Consider the following 19781-nt stretch of genomic DNA (forward strand, 5'->3'; position numbering starts at 1 on the left):
GAAGGAAAAGAGATCACCTCCTGTGCTATCCAAAGCTAGACTCCCCTTGTCTCTCCCTACAAAGCTGTGTTTCTTTCTTCCTAACCATGAAGACATTTCCTTCCACCTTCTCCATCAGATGCTTTATTAACATTACTTGGTTGTACCTCAGTTAGCCTATTCCTGCCTTGGAGACATTCACAGCTCCTGAGTCCTAGTCCTAAACTCCATGCTTCAAACTTCATATAATTGTAACTAATACAATTTAACTCTGGAACAACTGTCAAAATGCAAAATCTAATTATATGGACAGTGCAGCCTAGAATGGGGAGCTGAAGACTGGTTAATCTCCCATCCACTGTCCTTCACACCACTGGTTTTGCACCTTCTAAGTGCGTGAGGAAATTGATGTTTAAGAAGTTCGCAAAGTCCAGTTATTCAACATGATTATACTGCTGCAATATGGTCCCATTACACAGATTCGAAGTAGAACATGCAGCAGAGTACCATTGGTTAGTAGTGTGCTAGATAAAGCACACTTTATTCAGTGGTGCACAGAATTTTGAATCTGCGCTAGGTCAGTGACAATGACAGTGGACTGCATCAGTATAACCCCACTAACAGGTCAGGTCACTGCAGTTTCTCTGGGGTATCTGTATATTAGCTCCCTGTCTCTTATCCTTGTTTTATTTCTTCTCCCAGACTCAACTAAATTTCCTAGATTCCTTCTCTCCTCCAGCTTCCCTACCTCTTTTTGTCCCTTAATTAAGTTTCTTTCTCCACTACCTTTAACCTCTTCTCGTGTACTTATATACTATTCCCAAAATGTAAAAAACAGAGGTTTCATAATCCTGAATTGCCAAAAATTTCTTGTAATAAGGATATGAACTACAAATTGTGGCTTGCAAACACCAGTGGTCCTCTAACAGTAACCCAGTAGAAGAGGCAGTTGTCCATTATCTTTACACAATGTTGTTTATAGCTCCTGCCAGCAAGCCAAAAGCTGATGCCATTCCTTGGTACCAACTAACACGCCTTCTCTTTCTCACTAGGGGGATTTGTGAGAGCAGAAGCAGACTCTTGAAAGATGCTGATGAACATGATGGCTAGTAAAGGGCACCTTATGTTCTTTGCTTCTTTATATAGACTGCAGTTTTGCCCAACAGGCACTGTGCAATTTCTAAATGCCCAGACAGGAAGAACTGGCTCATAATTGAACATAGATTCAAGTAAAGCTCCGGCACATCATTTCTGTAAGACATTGGACAAACTATGCCATCTTTCTCTTTGTCTAATTTAAATTATAATTTTGCAGTTGTATCTGCTTGAATTGTAATCTTTTTAAGGCTGGGCTGTTTAAAGCCCTGCCTCATGCAAGTTGAGGTGCTTATTACAGATTACTTATGAATAAACCTTTGTCCCAAACAGCTTACAAGAGACCAAGCTCATTCCACACAACCTGATGAAATAAATCAAATGGCATTGACATTCAATTGGTACTGACTTGACCTGAATTCAACCTGTCTGATATGAAGATGAAAATCTTTCCATATCATTATAAAACGCCTTCAACCATTAATCATCTCTAATTGCTAACTTCGTTATCCCCTAGCTAAGCAGCAAGCCAACTATTCATAATAGTTTTGTCATAAGCTGCTTTGTTCTCTACAACCCATATTCTTTGTTTTCTCATCTTCTTTCCTTTTAAGCCCTGCTTCGGTCAGAAGAACAAGAGAAAGAGCAAAGCAAACACTTGTTCCCCATTAACAGTCCCTGCCTTTCCACTTGGAGGCCAAATTTGCCTCACAAAATTTCTGTTCCTCTCCCATGTGCGACCACAGCTAGTGCCCTGTATTGTCAGGGCTGGTAGCCTTTCCATTTCCCCCTCAGCATGTTTCTGTGTAGACATCAACAGTGAAGCCTCAGGCAGGCAGAGCAGCCCTTTGTCATGTCATACATGTGTTTCCCAGGATAGTTGTCTTCTGGCAACCAGCATGTGGAGGTGACATTCCTTCGGATGGAGGTGGCTAGGAAGTGATGGAGGAACCTTTATCAGGAAAGGTTACAAGGCATAATTGCAAAATATGCATAGTTCTGGATTTCTTGAAAGGGCTAGAAAAATGGCAAAAGATGGCCGGAGGGGTGGAAAAAGTGATTGAAAGCTTCCATCTGCTGTTGGCTTCATGATGCACTTAGAGCTTTCCCAAAGTTTTCAACCAACAAAGTCTTGAAGCTGAGATGCTTTAAGATCAGAGGATTACTGTTCTAGAGAAAACATGAAGAAGATCATTAGGATAAAAAGTCTGTTAAAATGTCATAGTGCATTGTATACTGCAGTCCTAAGCTCTGCTGGGGCCCCTTGGAATCTTTTTGTAATACAAAGTAATAAAAAAGGTCTGCAGTGGGTTTTACCACTATTTTGTTGCATTTCCTCCACTGTGAATGGAATGCGTATTGTACTGCATCCTTTCTAGTTCAGCCTTCAGTCACACATTCTTCTCTGGTTTAAACCTTTGGGAAAAGAAAAATCCAGCTCTTTATGATACCTGTGTCCCCTGGAGACTTAGGTTTTGACAGGTAGGCATTATGGATCATGCAGGTGGAGCAGCTGAATCTTTAAAACCTCAAAAATTAGCAAATATTACGACTAAGTTTTTATTTCTTGTGAATAATTTACACACATGATGGCTAAGATTTTGAAGATTACTATAGGTATGTTGGTATACATTATGGCAGTGCATCACTGAAAAAGCTGAATTAGATTTTAGCTGTTAATATTCCCTCCTTTTATAAAAGGCCCTGAAAAATTACTAAAATCTAGCCTGGATCTTGAGGCATTACCAATGGGCAGGCATTAAAGAGCTTGGCAAGATTCGCATGAAAATATGTTCTAGCAAAAACTGATTATACAGCTGTTTCTTCAGATCCTTTAGCACACTGCAGCTTCTTTGTGTTTAGTGCTATTCAAGGTTTTAAAGGTGCAAACAATGCTTAATTTGGCTTTTTGTCAGCAAGATGTGTAGATGGTGCATGTATTGTCTGTTGGTGTTGTACGGACTAACCTGGTTATGTAAACTATGGGAACGGTAGGCAAATGATGACGTGGGACTGATACAAAGCCAAACTTCTCTCTCCATACTTTGTGCTTCATACCAGTCCACAGTGAAAGTACAAGCAGTGACTAACAGTCAGACTAAGAGTCTGATGATGAAAAATGGGACACAGTAGAGATAATAGGGGCTAATGAAAGGACAGTAAGAATCGTTTTTTTCTGCTTTTTTTTTTTCTTGGAGAAAGTAAAAAGCTCCTCATGCAGATTTCTGTGCTGTTCAGAGGACCCTGTGTTTATGCTGAAGGAGGAAAGACTGAAAAAGAAGCTCATGGTAATGTCAGAAGATTCTTGCTTCATTTCAGTACTGCAAGCTGCTAGCTCACTAGGTGATATGTATAGAAACTGCATGCTATTCCTAGAGATTTGTGTTGTCTTAATTTCTAATTTGAGAAAAATGTGAGCGCTTATTGAAGTGAGGTGATTGACAGTGTGTGCTGCTGTCAGGCCCAGTGGAGGCAGATGCTTATGAAAGCTTCCCCCTACAGCTTTGCTAGCATATGTACCTTTGCAGCTGCCTTGGTACTCTTGGTTCCTGCACTGTTCATGTGTGATTACAAAGTGCTTTTCAGTGGTGGGGAAGCCTCTGAAAATTTAAGTGTCTGTTTGCAGGTTTCCTCATCTTTTCTCTTCTCCTTCCCTTTATCTTCTTTCTCTTCCGACCGAATGTTACTTCTCTTCGCCTCATGTTACCATTTGAATCTGCCTGCTTGCCTACTCATTTGTACCTCTGTTAGACCTCATGAACATTTAACTTGCTCCTTCAGCTCAACCTCTCATCATTCATCTGAGCTTGGTCAGGGTTTGACTTTAGTGGACTTGCTGTCTGGCTTTCCCCCCACATCCATCCTCCAAAGCCTTTTGTATTTTATGACTTTCTTGCATTGCTTCAAACACAGTGGTACTGAAAACCACAGGAATGGTAGTGAGCTGTAAAACTGAAATGAAAACTCATCAGTTTTGTGTGGCTGTGACCCACTGGTGCACAAGAGACATGGCAAGTCCCAGGCCATTGACCTGGAAAGTTTGGGTAAGAGTCTATAATGGTGTTACTGCAAATGAGCTCTTTGGGGCCAAGTCTGTCAAATGTATTCTTCTTCATTTGCTCTTTCTTTTTTGTGTGTGAAAGTGTTCCCTAAATGAGTGTGCTTCATGCATCGTCATATCCCTGACCTTCAAGTAAACTGTTCTGAAATAGAACCAACAGAGTTAATATGAGTCATTTATAAAGGAAAAAAATCCAGTCATCCCTATTATGTGCTGATCGTAACTTTCTCTGCTGTAGGTTGGTGATCTCAGTATCCAGTAGAGAGTTTCTGAGATAATAACCATCTATTTAATTGCTTGGAAATAAATCTTTTGGTCTGCCTAGCAATTTCAAGCCACACTCTTACTTATTTTGAGTGTATTACTTGAACAAAGATTCCTACAGTGTGATCCTTCTCCGTAGTTTTGGCCTGCGAAGCAACAATAAAAGTAAGGATTATCAACGGGGAATGTTAGTCTGTATATTCTGAGGAAAGCCATGCTATTTGATATGATCAGGAATTAATTTGATTAGTTCTGTAATCAGAAGTGTGAGGACAGTTTGTGCTGAGAGCAATGCTTGTGCAAGCTGATTGACTTCACTGTAATTGCCTGTGATGGGAAGTTCAGTTTGACCTATTTTCTTAAATTTTCCTTAAAGCCAGATGACTCAGACCTTTCTGGAGCCAGGGTAGACAGATCACTGTATATGGCTCAGTCCTTCAGTGCTGGTGATAGGGAACAGAAAGTCTTAAACTTATGGGATTTTGTGATATTCATGTCTATCCCACACACTCTAAAAGGGATAGAGTTTCAGGATATCCCAAGTGGCAGGTCTAGAACAACTGAGGTTTTCTTGGGTGTTTCAAGTTAGTCACCTAGGATTTCCAGGCACTAGCAATGACAAGTAGATTTTTTTCTCAGCATTGTTTCTTTTGTTCTCATCTTGAGACGTGCAATTTCTGAGAAAACAGTGAGAAAACCATAGTGGCATCCTGAAAGATGATGATCATGACCTGCTTTACTGAGCTTTCTTTGCATGCAAGAGTCTCCAGGAAAGGCTGTCCTAGGTTTATCACAGTAGAACCTTGATAGGTTCCATTCAGTTTAAAGTTTCTCTGTTGTATGTTGTAAATCCAGGGCTTCTGCTGTATTTTCCTTGTTATTTTAAGTCAAACATTTGATTTTGTCCAAATTAAGGTTCTTGTTATAAAACAGTTGTAATGCACAGCTCTGGAATCCTCTTGTCGCTTTCTTTGCTTTGCTTTTCAAACATGTAGTTTTACTTGGAGACAACAAAACACAAAACCATGAGTGCCTAGTTTCTGTATCTTTAGGAAACAGCATAAAACTAATCTATTATGTGGGAGTAGTTCTGCCTGTTTGTCACCCAGAGGTGACCAGTACTTGACTTTATTTACTCTAGAGGCTTGGACTCCTCCTTTGAACCTTCCCTCTCCCTTTTTCATGTCTCAAAGCATTTTGGACAAGAATAAGTCATATTCAGTTTTTTCCTCCACGGGCTTGTTAGGCTCACAGGTATGCACACAGGCACACTCTGCCTTCTCCCCTCAATAAGGCTTTTTTAGTAGGCTGTGGGGGAACAGAGCCTTCTGTGGAATTATAGATGCAGGCTGATACCTGGCTGTGGGTTTGGTTTTGTAAGGCTTTTAAAAATATTTTTCTGCATCTATAAATAAGACAGTTGTGATTTTGATGAGAGGAAAGCAGAAGGTGCAGAGCTGTTACTTTATTTATAAGCAGTAAGAAAAAGGTACAGTGGGGCGGTGTGGGGTGTGAAAATCCAGTGTATATTTTACTTTATTCTCTCAGTGTCAAGCAGGGACTAACTAGCAAGGAAGATGCTGCAATGTTGTGAGCCTTCCAAGTCACGAGCACTATTGTGTTTTGGTATATGTAAAGATGTGCAGCCATCTGAATGGCTAAATTGGCCAGGCAGAACTTAATTCAGATTCCTCCTCGGTTTCAATCTTGTAATTGCACTGAGGTTTTTGGAATTGCTTTTTGTTAACTTCAAGATAGGAGCAATATCAAACTCTCAGTTTAGAACATGCAGGGGTGCTGCTGAGTCCCAGTTCATGTCTCAGCTCTATCCTGTGTGTAGGTTTCCATTCTTTTGGAAAGCCAGTTATGCAGGATGTACAAAGTCCTCCAAACAGATCATAAAACCATAGGGCATGCCGCATCAAAATTAGATACAAAAATTCAGAGTGGGTTTTCAAAGATGGGAGGTAACGACCTTCTTAGGACTGTAGTGACTAGTGGCTCTTGTGCTAGGACTTGCAGTAAGCTCTGCTTGAGCAAGAACTTCACCTATAATTTCAGCATAAAGATCATCTCTTCCTTTCAGTGTCATCTAATGCTAATGGTTGCTTGCTCAGCTGTTTTACAAATCCAGACTCCACACTGGTTCATTGCTGATGCCCTTAGCTTCATCAGCCTTTGGGCATTAATTGCACATATATATTTGGGCATTCAAATGGCAATGGTTCAGCAACTTTCCATCTGTCCTGCTAGGTAGGATGACATCTTCCTTTTTATCCTTAGAAGGCCTTTGCCATTAGTAGTTCTTCACTCTTGCAGCAAACAGGTGTTTCTAAGCTTATGTGTTTTTTGTGTGTAACCTTTTCTGTTCATTTTCATCACACCATATGGCATCACATTGAAATAAAGCAGGGCTTCTCCTAAATAAGGAGAGAACTCCATCATAGCAAAAGCATGTGCAGAGGATGTGGAGAGTCCTGCGGGTAGAGCAAGAATGAGACATGTGATGCTTCAGAAGTGTTGCTGAATGTAGAAAAGCCAAGAAAGGGAATTTTATTTCCTTTCTTCTTCCTTCAGTTTGTCTTTGTTTGTGTGGCACTCATCACCTGGCTCTCTTGGGCTTGTAACTGCAAGGAGTAGCTGGGATTGTTGCTTAAGAATATGTTTATAGCTGCAGAACTAAAAAGGTCGTATTCTATTTTGGCCTACAGGAGTCTCAGGCTGATTCTCCCTCCTCTTTGCACTCTCAGTTTTGCTGATGTGCCATGTAGTAAGCAGAAATACTGTCAGCCTAGCACCCTGGAGTCCCTGCCATGGACTGGAGTCCTCCTGCTGCACTAACTGCCTTGCAAAGAAAAAATATTTGAGTATCCAGGTTTAAGTTGTGCCTTGCAACTAGAAAGATTCTCTACCTGGCAACAAATTACGTTGGCAAATGTCAGCTGTCCTGAAATGGCTTTGGGGGCATTTTTTTGATAGTGAATTAAAGATGCTACCAAAGGAGGTACTGTGTTAGTGGCTGATTCCTGTGTTGTAAATTGTACGATTTTCCTTTTTACTCCAAGTTGACCGGTTTGTTTCAGTATGTGTAATACAACATCAATGTATGCATTAATCAGCAGAGCAGCTGGCAATTAATTAATTTATCTTTTATCTCTTTTTTTATTCTCACTGGGATGTGTAGTGCAGTGGGCAGAGGAAATATGAAGAAAAGGAAAATATTTATAAAAAATTGCCAAGTACAGGGGCATCCCTGTAAAAACATCACTGCCTAAATAGACTGTAAAACATGAATCATGGTATTTTGGCTAGAAATACTAAACTGCTGAGAAGTGATGCTGCCTTGTTAGACTTGTATTTCTCTAGCATTTTCACATGGACAGTGCCATTCTGTTACCCACAGCTTCTTCAAGGGAACACTACAGCTCTCCAAGACATCATTTGATTTAAAGAAACAAGGATGAGAGGCTTCCGCATGGGTTTTGTTGTCCACCTATTTGTGCTGGAAGTAGGAGGGAGCCTGTCCTGCCCACACAGAAACCTCCGTGTTGTTCAGCTGAGGGCTGTAGGACAGACTTCAGGGGTGTCCCTACTGGCATTGGGCATTTGCACAGTGCCACAGCTTGGAGAAAGAAGAATGAATATTCTTTTCTTATGGTGTGGAAAATGCAGCCAAAAGCTTGCCTGCTTTTTGAGGGCACAGTGTCCCAAAAGAGACTCTTAGCCAAGTGATCTGTGACATGGAGAGACGTGCTCCAGGGGAAAAAAATGGTAAGACAGTGTCAGGCCTCAAAGATTTTGATGCAGGTATGACCCAATATCTCAGTAGTCTTCTGGTTAAAGGGGATGCTGATTTCACCTCTTCTTTATGGACAATGAAAGTGGCACTCTCCTTAATGGCAAAGGCTGCAGGGGGGAGGCATTGAAGGCTTGGTTTCCTAAGCTTATAGAAGAAGCAAATGTGGGCTGGGAATAGAATGCAAGTTTGTTGATTCACTGTCAAATAACTGTTTGACATCCTGTTCATTGATTTTGTTGTCCACTGTGCAATAAAATTATGCCAAGGTTTGTAGCTGTGTATTGAGGCAGTGAAAGAGTTATTACACCTTTTTTTTTTTACTTACCTTTAAAAACAAGGCAAAACAAGTAATTTTCTACAGGAACACTGTAGTACCTTTGTTGTACATTATTTGTCCTGGAACTGATTAGCAGTGGCAGCTTTCACCATAATTACACAGATCATAATTAAACATATTTTTGGTTTATGAGCTGTGACAAATTCAGATTCTCTATAAGGCAGCTCTTAGGAATGAAGGCAATTTACATGTTATAGCGAAGTGCATGTTACAAGAGACATACTAGCAGATGGCTTCAGGGCTTGTTTGCATTCAAAATACATGGCACCTGCAAGCAAAAATACACTGGGCTTTCTCCATAATAATTTGGGGTTCTTATCCACATGGAATCAGTGTTACTTGCTGGACCAGTTATTTAATTCCCAAATGTCCCCAAACATGTCAGAGCAACTGGGCTTCTGCAATCTCCTGGGATCTGCTTGCAAAAAATTCTCTCTGTTCACATAGTACTTGGTGGTTCTCTCATAGAATGGAGTACACGTGAGGGTGGATTAAAACACAGGTGATAATCTTCCAGTTCCCTGAGAAAGGAGTTGCTCCTGTCCGTCTCTAAAAATTGTTTGGGGTGGGGAGATAGCAACAGAGTCACTAAAAATGCAGTGTTTGAATACCAAGTCTATTGTCAGATCCAAGTTGAATTTTACAGTCTTAGAATAAAATGACTTGGAAGAGGAGAGATAAATACCATTGAAACAAAATGCAGTGAAACAAAAAAGCTTGAGTTTAGAATGTGTGAACCATTTGGACTAAGCCTAATGGAATTTTTCCTGTTTCCCCTCTCATTTGGCTATAAACAGTAGATCTCTGTATTTGAAAGGTCTGTGTGTTTCCCCTCCAAACACTTTCAGAGCACCTTGAAATATAATTTTATAAAAGTTGTCTGAAAAACAGAAATGTCAACATCACTGTTCTTTAGCCAAGGAGCTGAGATATCGAGATATTGTAAATAATTTGTCTGAGGTCACAGAGGGAGGCTGAAAAAGACTGATGACCTGACCCAGATTTTCATATCCTAAGTCGTACCCAATTCCTGAACTACAAGACCATTTGCCTTACAGGACCAGCTCTGCTGGTCTTCAGCTCTGCTGAATGCATCACTCTAGTTTCCTTTCTTAAAACGGGTGAGACACAACACTCAAATACTGCCCTGAGACAACAGATATGATATTCCAGTTTTGAGTTCACCCTGCATTTCATTAACACTCATACTTCCCAAATTCAGGGAAGTTGACAAGTGAATGTGCTTTCCTCTCTTGACCCATTTCCATAATGCAGCAGTGCTGAGTACCAGTGACAGCTCTGAACTGTCGGCAAGTTCACAAGGTGAATTATGGTCATATCATCTGCTCACCTAATTATTTTCTGAATCACAACCAAACTGAAGGTGTTCTCAAAAGCAATGAATAAGCTAGAAGGAATTCCACTACAAGTGTTTGAACTGCTGTGTGACTGGTGGGGCATCAAACTCTTCTCAGCCTTTGCTTTCCAAATGTGTAACATAACAAACAGTATCTCAGCATCATGCATTCGAAGGGTTGGCTTCTCAGTGCATTAACTCATAACTACATGATGTACACATTCGGGGAATTCACCTCCTTCTTCCTGAATAATTCTGCATTCCCTGTTCTCCTTCCACTTATATGAAGCGGGTAAGAATTTTAGATGAGCAACACATGCAAACTCAAGTCCTTTGGGGCAATACATCACCTGAGGTGACCGACTCTTTTTGACATAAACGCATATACATAGCCCAGTGTGTAGGATGCTTGCGTGGCTTGGTGAACAGCATAATTCTGCTGAGACCGTGCTTCAGTCCGTATTTCTATGAGATCTGATAGCACCTAGTCTGATTTGTGAACACTGCTGAGGAAAGTAAAGCCTTGCATTTTTTGCTGTATGTGACATCTCAAGGTTTCAACTCCCAGGAGCGCCAGGTGAGAAGTCAGACGTGCATCAGAATGACGCAGAAGAAGTAGGTCAGCAGTTTCATTTCATGCATCTTCTGTGTGGCTCTGTGTGTGTGTGTGCAGGCGTGAACTTGAGAAAATGGAAAACTGTAGCACTGAATCCTTAAGTTTCTGCTCTGGCTTCTTTAGGCAAAAATCTCACTGACTGTTTCATGTGCAATTGAAGAGAATCAAGACTGTTTTGGCCTCTTGTTGCAGTAAAACATGTGGCAACAATATGTGGAAATGGTAAAGAATTGCAGAATGAGTGGATTTCTTCTCACAGCAAGCAAGAGCTTTGGCTAAAAATAAGGAGAATGGTGTTATTCTTTGCCATGTTTCGTCTGCCCCAGTTGCACTCTCTCTGCTTAGTGCCTGCCAAACTGATAGCTTGCTGAAGATTTAAAGAAGCAGCACTCACATTGCTGTAATAGCAACCAGAATAGCTGAGGTTATCATCTCTTCTTCAGGCTTTCCTTCCCAAAGCCTGCCAGAAGCAAGCATCCCACCTTTGCTCCCCTCGTTCTCTGCGTCACAGGCACTGTCCTGAGCTGCTGCTTTGGCCGGTTGGGCAGCTTGGGTTCCTAACTATGCCATGAAAACAGCACATTTTGGGGGCAGCTGGGCAGCAAGGGATTGACAGCATGTCTGGCCAGGGATTATAATCCCTCTCAGGCTGGGGGAGTTTTGGAAGTGCACTGCCCAGGCTGCCAGCAACCGAGAACGATCAGGCTGTTCTCTGGAGCAGCTGCAATTTGAACAGGAGTCAAGGGTGACAAAGAGGTTCATCCATCAGATAAGCAGTCGAAAGGAAATCAAACTGCCAGTCAGGTCAGCCTTTTCCACTGAGGAGCAGTCCTGCTGCAGGGGGACCTGGGCTGAAGTCACTAGGCAGTGCCAGCCACGGTCCAGCGAGCCCTGCACGGCCCAGGCCAGGAACTTTTTCTGTCTTTTATAAGAAGCAAAAGGGGAGAAAAAGTCAGGAATGAAAAGCGGGTGGGGTCTGGTTTTGCTGGGGCACCTGAAGCAGAGTGGCCCCATACCCCCAGAGCCGCAGCTGCCTGTAGAGGCGCGGGGAGGAGGGTCTGCAGCCCGCAGTCAGCCCGCGGCCGGACAGTCCTTTGTGTGTAAAATATTAATTCATCGGGACAGGCTGCCGTGCCGGTCCTGTTGCCTGTGTTCTCCAGGCCGAAGGATCGCGGCGCGCTGGCAGGGACGGCGGCGCTGGCAGAGCCTTGGCTGTGCCCGCCGTCCCTGAGGGCCGCGGCCGACGGACGACGCGGGGCTCGGGGCTTGCGGGTCCGGGGAAAGGCATGGGAGAAGCGGAGGGAGCGAGAGGGGGAGGCTCCGAGGGGAGGCTCTGCCTCCTGTGCGTTCGCAGCCGGCATGGTATCCAAAGGTGTGCCAGGCTCCGCCGTGCCGCCAAACGCGTGTCCGGCACCCGCGGCTTAGGGGATAGGCTGGGAGCAGGCACACGCTGACCATCCTCCAGCCCAGCCCGGGGGATTGGTTAAGGATCGGGGTCGCGGAGGGCAGGCAGCAAGGCTCAGGCAGCGCTTCTGCCTGCTCTGCCTCCCGCCTCCCCCCTCTCCCCCAGCCCTCCCCTTCATCCCCGTTGTGTGTGTGGCAGCTAAACACCGAGGCGAGCGGGAGCGGATGGCGGATTGCATGCACGCCAGGCAGCCTGGGATGCTGGCTCTTCCTTCTGCTGGCTGCAGGCAGGGCTCGGTCTCAGGCATGACTGGAGAGAAACCTAAAAAGAAAGCTTTCTATCTAGTGAGGATGAAGCCACTGAAGGAGCCCACCAGCACCACTAACAACAATGTCTCGTTTGTGATACAGTACCACATAGGCAAGGAGATCAAACACATTTGCAGCAACTGCAGTCGCGGGGAGGAAGCCCGTGACGGTGAGTGCTGAGATGCTGTGGGTGTAGGACCGAGGCAGGGGAGCGCGTGTGCTTGCATGGGGGGTGCGCGGACATGTGTGCGCTCCCGTCGGAGCCGGGGATGCTCGGCTTGCTCCTCTACAGATCCCAGGGAAAGAGGAAAGGGAACGCGGGAGGAATGCACTGGGCACTGATTCAGGCTGTCGATCAGGGAGATGCCAAGAGGGACAGGTCCCTTCATTTGCCACAGAAGCTTTGTACTAACAGTTAAGGCAACAACTCTTTTTTTTTCTTTCCCTTTTTCCCCCAGTTGTTCTAGAAATTGCTCTTTGTATTGATTGTGTTTTGTTCCTATTCCCATGAATTTTAGATCAGGGTTTTCTGCCTTGATATATCAACTTTTTTCTTATCGTGCTGCAATAGAGTTTGCTTGACTCAACTCAGTATCTGGAAGGACTGATTTACCTGGAATCTGACTAGTGTGATTTTCATGGTCCTGTCAAATGCATGGGGGAAATTGTATTTTTACTGGAAATAATATAGTGCTCTTCAGACAACTGTTCTCATCCCTTCCCCCTCTCCATTCGGGACTGAGCAAAACCTGCAGAGGGTATTCAGAGAGTGAAGGTATAATTGATCACAGGTGTTGCTACAGGTAAGTATATGCTTTTTATGTTTCTGGGAAGGCAGATATTTGAAGGCAACAGTGAAAAATTCTTTGGATTTTGCCAAAGTCAGCAATTAGGAGAAGCTGAGAACTAAAAACAGCATAAAAGCATTCAGGAAAAAATAGCCTCGCAGATGTTACCCCACATTCTTTTTCAATGTTGTATTACTTTGTTTTGCTTTGTGGATTTACATGTTACTCAGGACTGAAGGCACTCGACTTAGGACTCCCTATTATCAGATGTGGTAGACAGATCTCATTTTCTGAAGGTCAGGGAAAGGCTTTTTTGGTGATAAATGTGAGTATGAAAGTGTTATTGTTTTCTGAGCTGAGGTTCTTAGTAGTTGTTGGCACTTCATTTTTCAGCTTTGTCATTGAGGCTGGTATTATTACTATTATTAATAATAATATTTTAATTAACCAAATCTGCTTTCATTTGCTCTATGCAAAAGAGCAAAATATTATTTGGGATCTCATGGTCCTTTATCAACCACAGGTTTTCATTTTAATGAAGTAACTGTGGGTTTGCTAGTGTCGCTTCAGAATTAGCATCCTGCTAGTGTGATTATAGTTTTCTTTGATTAAAAAGCAGCTAAAGCTGAACAGAATTGCTTTTGGTGGAGAGGGAGAAGATAGCCTGAGAACCCTGGAAATCCACAGTGGGTTAAGCACTCTTACTGCTTATGCCAATACAGCAGAGGGAAGAGTGTGATGAAGGCTATACAAAATGTTGAGTGTTTTCTTTCTTCTTATGTGCTGCTAGTGACAGCAAGCCTCACAGATATTAAATGAAGAGCTATGTCCAGCAGTAGTAGTTACTTTACTGTATTAGTGTGGTTTATTTATCCTTAAAAGCAAATGAAGCCATTTGTTAAAATGTGCTTTCCTAGATTAATAGAATGACCTAAAACTCGGTTGCATCAACGTCTTTTGCTGAGGTTTTTTTGCAACCTTGTACTTGAAATCTTAGCACAATAAGAAAAGAACATGCTTTCCTCCCTTTTAAGGCACACATGTACACATGGATGCATATGAATGTATAACTCCAGTTACTTTTACCTAGCAGACAAATAGGCATGTATTCAAGGAGTTTGCTTTCTTTTCTATATTTCATTATTTAGCTTCAAACTGTTAGGTACTCCAAGGGGAGGGTATGCCTCTTGACAGGAGATAATCTAGTAACCCTAGAGAGGCAAAGATTAGAGCAGAGAGGCTCCCAGCCAGCAGGCTTCCAGAGCATCTCATCGGAACGTTATCACCCCCTCCTTCTGTGGGGTAGGATTTCATTCCACCTCATGCAAATAACTTATAAGATCATAATTTAAAAGGTATTTAATACCAGTACAACCTTAATCTTTTCTTTCCCACCAGCATGCACAGCTATGAGTTTTTTTTAGAAAGTAAAGGAACTGTAGTCCCAGCTATGCTAGGTGGTCACGCTCAGTGGTTTGACTCTGTCACATTTTTCAGGACTAAAAGACACCGGTTTTTTCTCTGATGAATACCTGTTCTGGACCTGTTGGGGCTTGAAGGGAAAGGATGATATAATGAACTAAAATTATGATGTGATGATAATATCCTCTGGAGAGATCAGGTAAAAATCTGTGAATAACTCAGATATGAAGAAATCTGTTGGGATCTCAAGATGTCTGTGCATCCTCACAGTTAGTGACCACTTAGTACTTTTTATAAGGGGAACCTACTGAACTTTGCAATATGAACCCCCTCACCCTCCTATTCCAGCTATGTATGTTTTATATAGGGTCTTGCAGGCCTAAAGCTGCACTAGTGTACCTAAAAGTCCTGTGTGAGTCCTGTGACCTGAACAACTATTTTATTTGTTGGAACTGTGTACAAAGACCAGGATTCAGTCCCTATAGCATAGGCAAAGCAGTGGCATACATTGATTTAATGCTGAAATATCCTCCAAATCCAGTTATGAGTCCTGGATTCTAGTCATTGTCTTACTCTGCATTTTCATTGTACTACTGCACTAGGAAAAGGAAAATTTATGCTGAAACATTGGGAAATTCTTCAAAGACCACTAACCATTCTAGCAAAAATCATGACTAGGAGAATAGTAGAAGAGATAACCATGAAACTGAAGGAAAAGATGGAAGCAGGTGCTGCATAATATATCTTGGAAGGGAGGTCATGTAATTTGGAGAGAAGTTGGTGAAAGAATTTGGAGATGCAGATGGGCTCACTGAATAAGGGTAAATGGAGTTGATGTGGATGCAGCATTTTGATGAGGTAAAAAATAAGAAGTGAGGACTCAAAGAGAAGCAGGAGGCTACATTAATGAACACTGAAGTGGGAGATGCTTTAGCCATTAGACTGAAAGGAATGGATTTATTTAACGCTAATTTAGTTGGAAAATAGAGATAGGGGTCTATAAAGCACCTATACTGAAAGTTTGGGTGACAGAATAACAGAAATGGTGTTGAAAATGGACTAGCGAAACTGTATGTGGGGGAAGAATGAGGTATGGCCAAGAGATGTGCAGGACAGGATGCCATAGAGGCAATCAGATATGGTAGACTGAACCAAGAGAGAAAGGTCAAGCATAGAAAAAGATATGAGTCACCTCCAGGAATAAGAGAGCAATCAGGGCTGAGCTCTGAATGCTGCCAGAGGAGGGCTGCGAGGAAGATGTTGGGAGAATCAGGATGGTGAAGAGTTGAAAAAGTTCTAAGGAAAAAACAGACAATAATTGAGGAGACAACACAAGTGGAGGCACTTTGAAAGTCCCAGAAGCATGAAGGGAAATGAAAATACTTTCTGCTTGTGAACGTGGGGAAGTGATTGATAAGCTTGTAGAGCAAAAGGAGCTCGAGGAACTACAAGAGATCGAAGTGCACTGGAATGCTAAACATTTCCTGGTATGTACAGAGCACTTCTCAGTGTGCTAATTTTGGTGGTCTCTGGGAGTGCTGTGACAGTGCTGGGTCATACCAGAGAACATGACTGATGGGCAAGAGAACAGTAGTTGGTGGAACAAGTGCAGGATGAAGAGATTTCAATGGGGTTTTTCTAAGATGTTCATACACTGAAAGTTGCTAATCTCAGTGTCCTGCCAAAGTCTGAGACTTGATCTGTAACATGATTTAGACACATCTCTAGTGTGGCTAGAAAGAACTGTAGAGTCTTCAAAGACATCCAGAAATGACCTAACAGAAAGAGTGAGTGGAACAAATGAAGTGCAATTCTTTAGATTTTTATGCAGAGAATCTGACAAGAAAACTTAAGCGGAACGCAGTTACCTAAAAGTGTGTTGGAAGAGAGTGACTACACAGAGCAGAGCGATTTTTTTCACTGACAGATGAGGGTTATCAGCTCAAGCATTCTCTGCAGAGTATCTCTGGGCAACTTCAGACATGTCTATCCATGTATTGCTCCATACCCAAGTTTCTTGTCTGTAAAATGGAGATAGTGGGATTTCCTTTCACCTACCTGCTGGTCTGTAAATAGACTATGAGTCCTTTAGTGGAGGGGGGGAGGAAAGTACTCTGTCTTGCCATTTGCATTCCTAGTGCCAAGGACTGTGAGGCTCCAGGTTTTTAGGGTCTTTAGGTGCAAGTGTAGTGGAAATACAAATAATATTAAGAATGAGCATACCCGAAAGGTTTCGTTCAGAGCTCAGACTCAGTCTGTTTATTATGTGTTCCTATACTTCAGGGTTTTGCTGTTTAGGCAGAAATTATTCTATGATCTTATATATGCATGAAAATCAGCGTGGAGTGAGATACTGTTGCCGTAGGAATTCCAACACTTGTTTTTCTGCCACTGTGTTTCTTCTAGAGCTTCTAGATAAATATCTTTTCCAAATAGAAAGGGAGAGGGTTCTGTATGGGGGTTGTGCATGTGCGTACGCGTCTGTTTGTGTGCATATGTGATTCCTACCTGGAATTAAAGACTGTTATTTCTTTCAACTGTGGACCTTGAGAACAATTACCTTAGCATCACTGAAGAGATTGTCTCTGAGGGTGTAAGCCCCGGAAGAGCTGTGTATAAAATAAGTTTTACTTCACTAATGCTCACATTATTTCAAACAGGAACTGCTCTTCCATTACCATCTGTAGAGGGAGCACAGGATGTGGCTATGAGGCATTGCAGTCTTTTACAATTGTATCTGTCAAAAATACTAAAATATTTGGGAGTAAAAAAATTAGTCTACATAGAATGGATAAGTATGCCAAAAAACAGTGTACCTGGTCCTGCTGTGAAGCGTGGGAAGCTGAAAAACATGTTTGAGGTTTCAACAGCTGATATAATTATGCGATGTGAGTCTTTAGTCTCTGAGGGATAGTTACCATAAAAAAAGAGGCAGAGAGGGTAAGGCATGGGCTTTCATTGTGATGTAAAATATGTCTCCTTTGCAGAACAGGTCATAGAACAAAATTGGTTTGTTTTTGTCAGTTGAACTCTCTCATGATTTATTTGGGTGAATACGATGCTATGCCGAAGTTGATGAGATCAAACAAAGATACTCCATGTCCCAACAGGTGGCCCATTTTGCTTCCACCAGCATCACTTCCTGCTCCAAAAGATACAAACCCTTGGTGTTTTGCAGACTGAGTATAAATCACAGTTTCTAAGAGGAAAGTGTGATTTCTACTCATGGTAACTTCCAGATGTTAAAATCCCAAGGCAGGCAGGACATGATCCTTTACTGTTCCTTTACCAGGGAGAGGGCAAAGTCCCAGTGCCCTGCTCCCGTCAGTGTACCTTGCATGTTGGGGACTAACAGAAGCTCCTCAGTTACCTGTGATTTTGACCTGAAATCAGAGACTAACAGGGATGCTGTTAGTGCTGCTGTGGCTGGACATGGCCTGCAGGCAGGGAGAACAGTGGAGAGGAAGAAAAGAGGAACAAAAGGGTCAGTTTGGGCTATAAGAGGGACATACCTCTGACTTACATGCCAAGACTAGGAAATGCAAATGGCTGATCAGTGACATGTGAAGCTTTCCTTAAACACTAGCAATTATTTCAGCTGGCTAGTCTGCAGCAGAAGAAAAGAAAAGGGATGGGGAAAGAGAGGAGGGGACTTTTATGTCCCAAAATAAAGCTGAAGAAATATCACCAAGCCTGGGGCATGTCATTAACTGTTCACATGCATCTCTGTAGTGACTAACTCATATCCTGTTAAACTACCTCTAGCAAAAACTGCTGGTCACAAAATAAGACAACTGTGTACCATTCTGGGTGACACCACACTGGCAATAGGAAGTTCAGAGCCAGGTTTGCTTGGGCTGTCACCCAGCAATGCTCCAGGCTTACTTTGAGGAGCCCTGGAAGATGTCTTGTCCAAAACTGCAATATAATTTTCATTATTGACAGAAACTGTAGGAAAAATATAGGTAGTAAGCAAGGTCTTCACTTTGGTAAATTAGATAGTATGGGGAGAAAAAGTGTACACAAGATTGGGTCAAGCTTATGCAAGAAGATGACTAAGTTCTTTGTTTTCCTGTGAAAACTTCTGTGTCCCTACCGAAGAAATGTTAGCCACCTTTTCTGGGAATTCTGTATATCTGTGTCATTGACTTGAGGACTTTTAGGAATAAAACCCAAAAAAAATGATGGAATTGGTCATGATGGCTCAGTACCCTCTCATTTTTATTACACAGTGTTGATGTGATGACACAGATAAGAGGACATCTCAATTCTTCGGGTCTTTAGAGAGCAGATGGCTTGCCTGTTTCAGTTCTGTCTCCTCTTATTGATTGCTCTCTTTTCCAATGCTGTAACTCCATTGTCAGCTTTTGATAGCATTTTATCATCCTGTTTTTTATTCTGAAAACCAAGTTTTAAGTCTTGAGACATGTAAGCCTCTTAAATGCAAAGACTGGGGCAACCAATCCAAGTTCCTTGCGAGAACTTCAGAAAAACGGATAAAATGCCTTCAAGTATGATGAAAGCGATACAGTGTTTTTTCTGTATTTAACAACAATGATCTGCTCCGAGTATTTGTTGCCATCTTGATTAGTATGCCTAGTTTTGCTTCTTCTGTATCAAGTTAGATACACCAGAAATATAATATAGAACTGTTCGATAAACCATAAAAGGCCACAAGTTTTCAATGTGTGAAGGGGGCAAGCAATTTGTAAAAAAAGAGGCAAGATGTGGATGGTGGTATAGATCATAGAGGGGCATGTTCTTGTCGCACTCTGCTACTACCAGAGCACTTCAAACTGTCTGATATCGACCTGGCTGAATAAGCTTGGCTTCCTGTGTCTTTTTTTTAACATCCATCACCTGGATGTCCTATTCTATGCTTTGATACCTGCCCCGGTAGGCAGTTGGTTTCCATTTCTGTGTTTTGTCTCTTCCAAGTACCTCTCAGTTACTTAGAGATGTTTCTCTTAGAGGGTGATTTGCTCAGCTGGCTTCTTACTTTTTTTTAAACTTGGGATTCTTTAGAAGAAAATGAGATAGATGGAAGTACTTCACTTTACAACCATTATTAGAGTTTTATTCATTGATGTTGTCACTGCCTGTCAGAGCTTAACATCAGAGAAATACTGGGTGTGTAGGGAAGAGATCAGAAGACTCAGTATTCTGCCATGTGATGTCTCTTCCTTTCTTCTCTTTTTCTTTTCCTTTTCTTTTGTTTGTATATTATATCATTAAAAGCAGCAGAGTTCATTTATGGGCTCCTTGACTGATGAGCAAAACCTATCCTTTGGGTATACCATTGTATTTATAACATTATCATTCATTGCTGCTCCCTCAGTATAGGAGGTAG

The 19781-nt window shown here is 42.2% G+C and overlaps 1 protein-coding gene across 7 annotated transcripts in view; it reads left to right on the top strand.

Annotated features, from left to right (window-relative positions):
- Positions 1-19781, top strand: part of PHACTR1 (phosphatase and actin regulator 1) — a 303990-nt gene that overhangs the window by 145239 nt on the left and 138970 nt on the right. Inside the window, exon 1 of one of the 7 annotated variants that reach the window (XM_027654038.1) lies at positions 12111-12390. The exons of 5 other annotated variants lie outside the window; for them this stretch is intronic. In XM_027654038.1, coding sequence (XP_027509839.1) covers positions 12138-12390 — 253 coding nt within the window. In that variant the 5' untranslated portion in view covers positions 12111-12137. One more of the 7 variants, XM_027654041.1, reaches the window with a different exon arrangement.

This window comes from Corapipo altera, unplaced genomic scaffold (assembly GCF_003945725.1).
Source record: "Corapipo altera isolate COAL_440 unplaced genomic scaffold, ASM394572v1 60, whole genome shotgun sequence".
NCBI lineage: Eukaryota > Metazoa > Chordata > Aves > Passeriformes > Pipridae > Corapipo > Corapipo altera.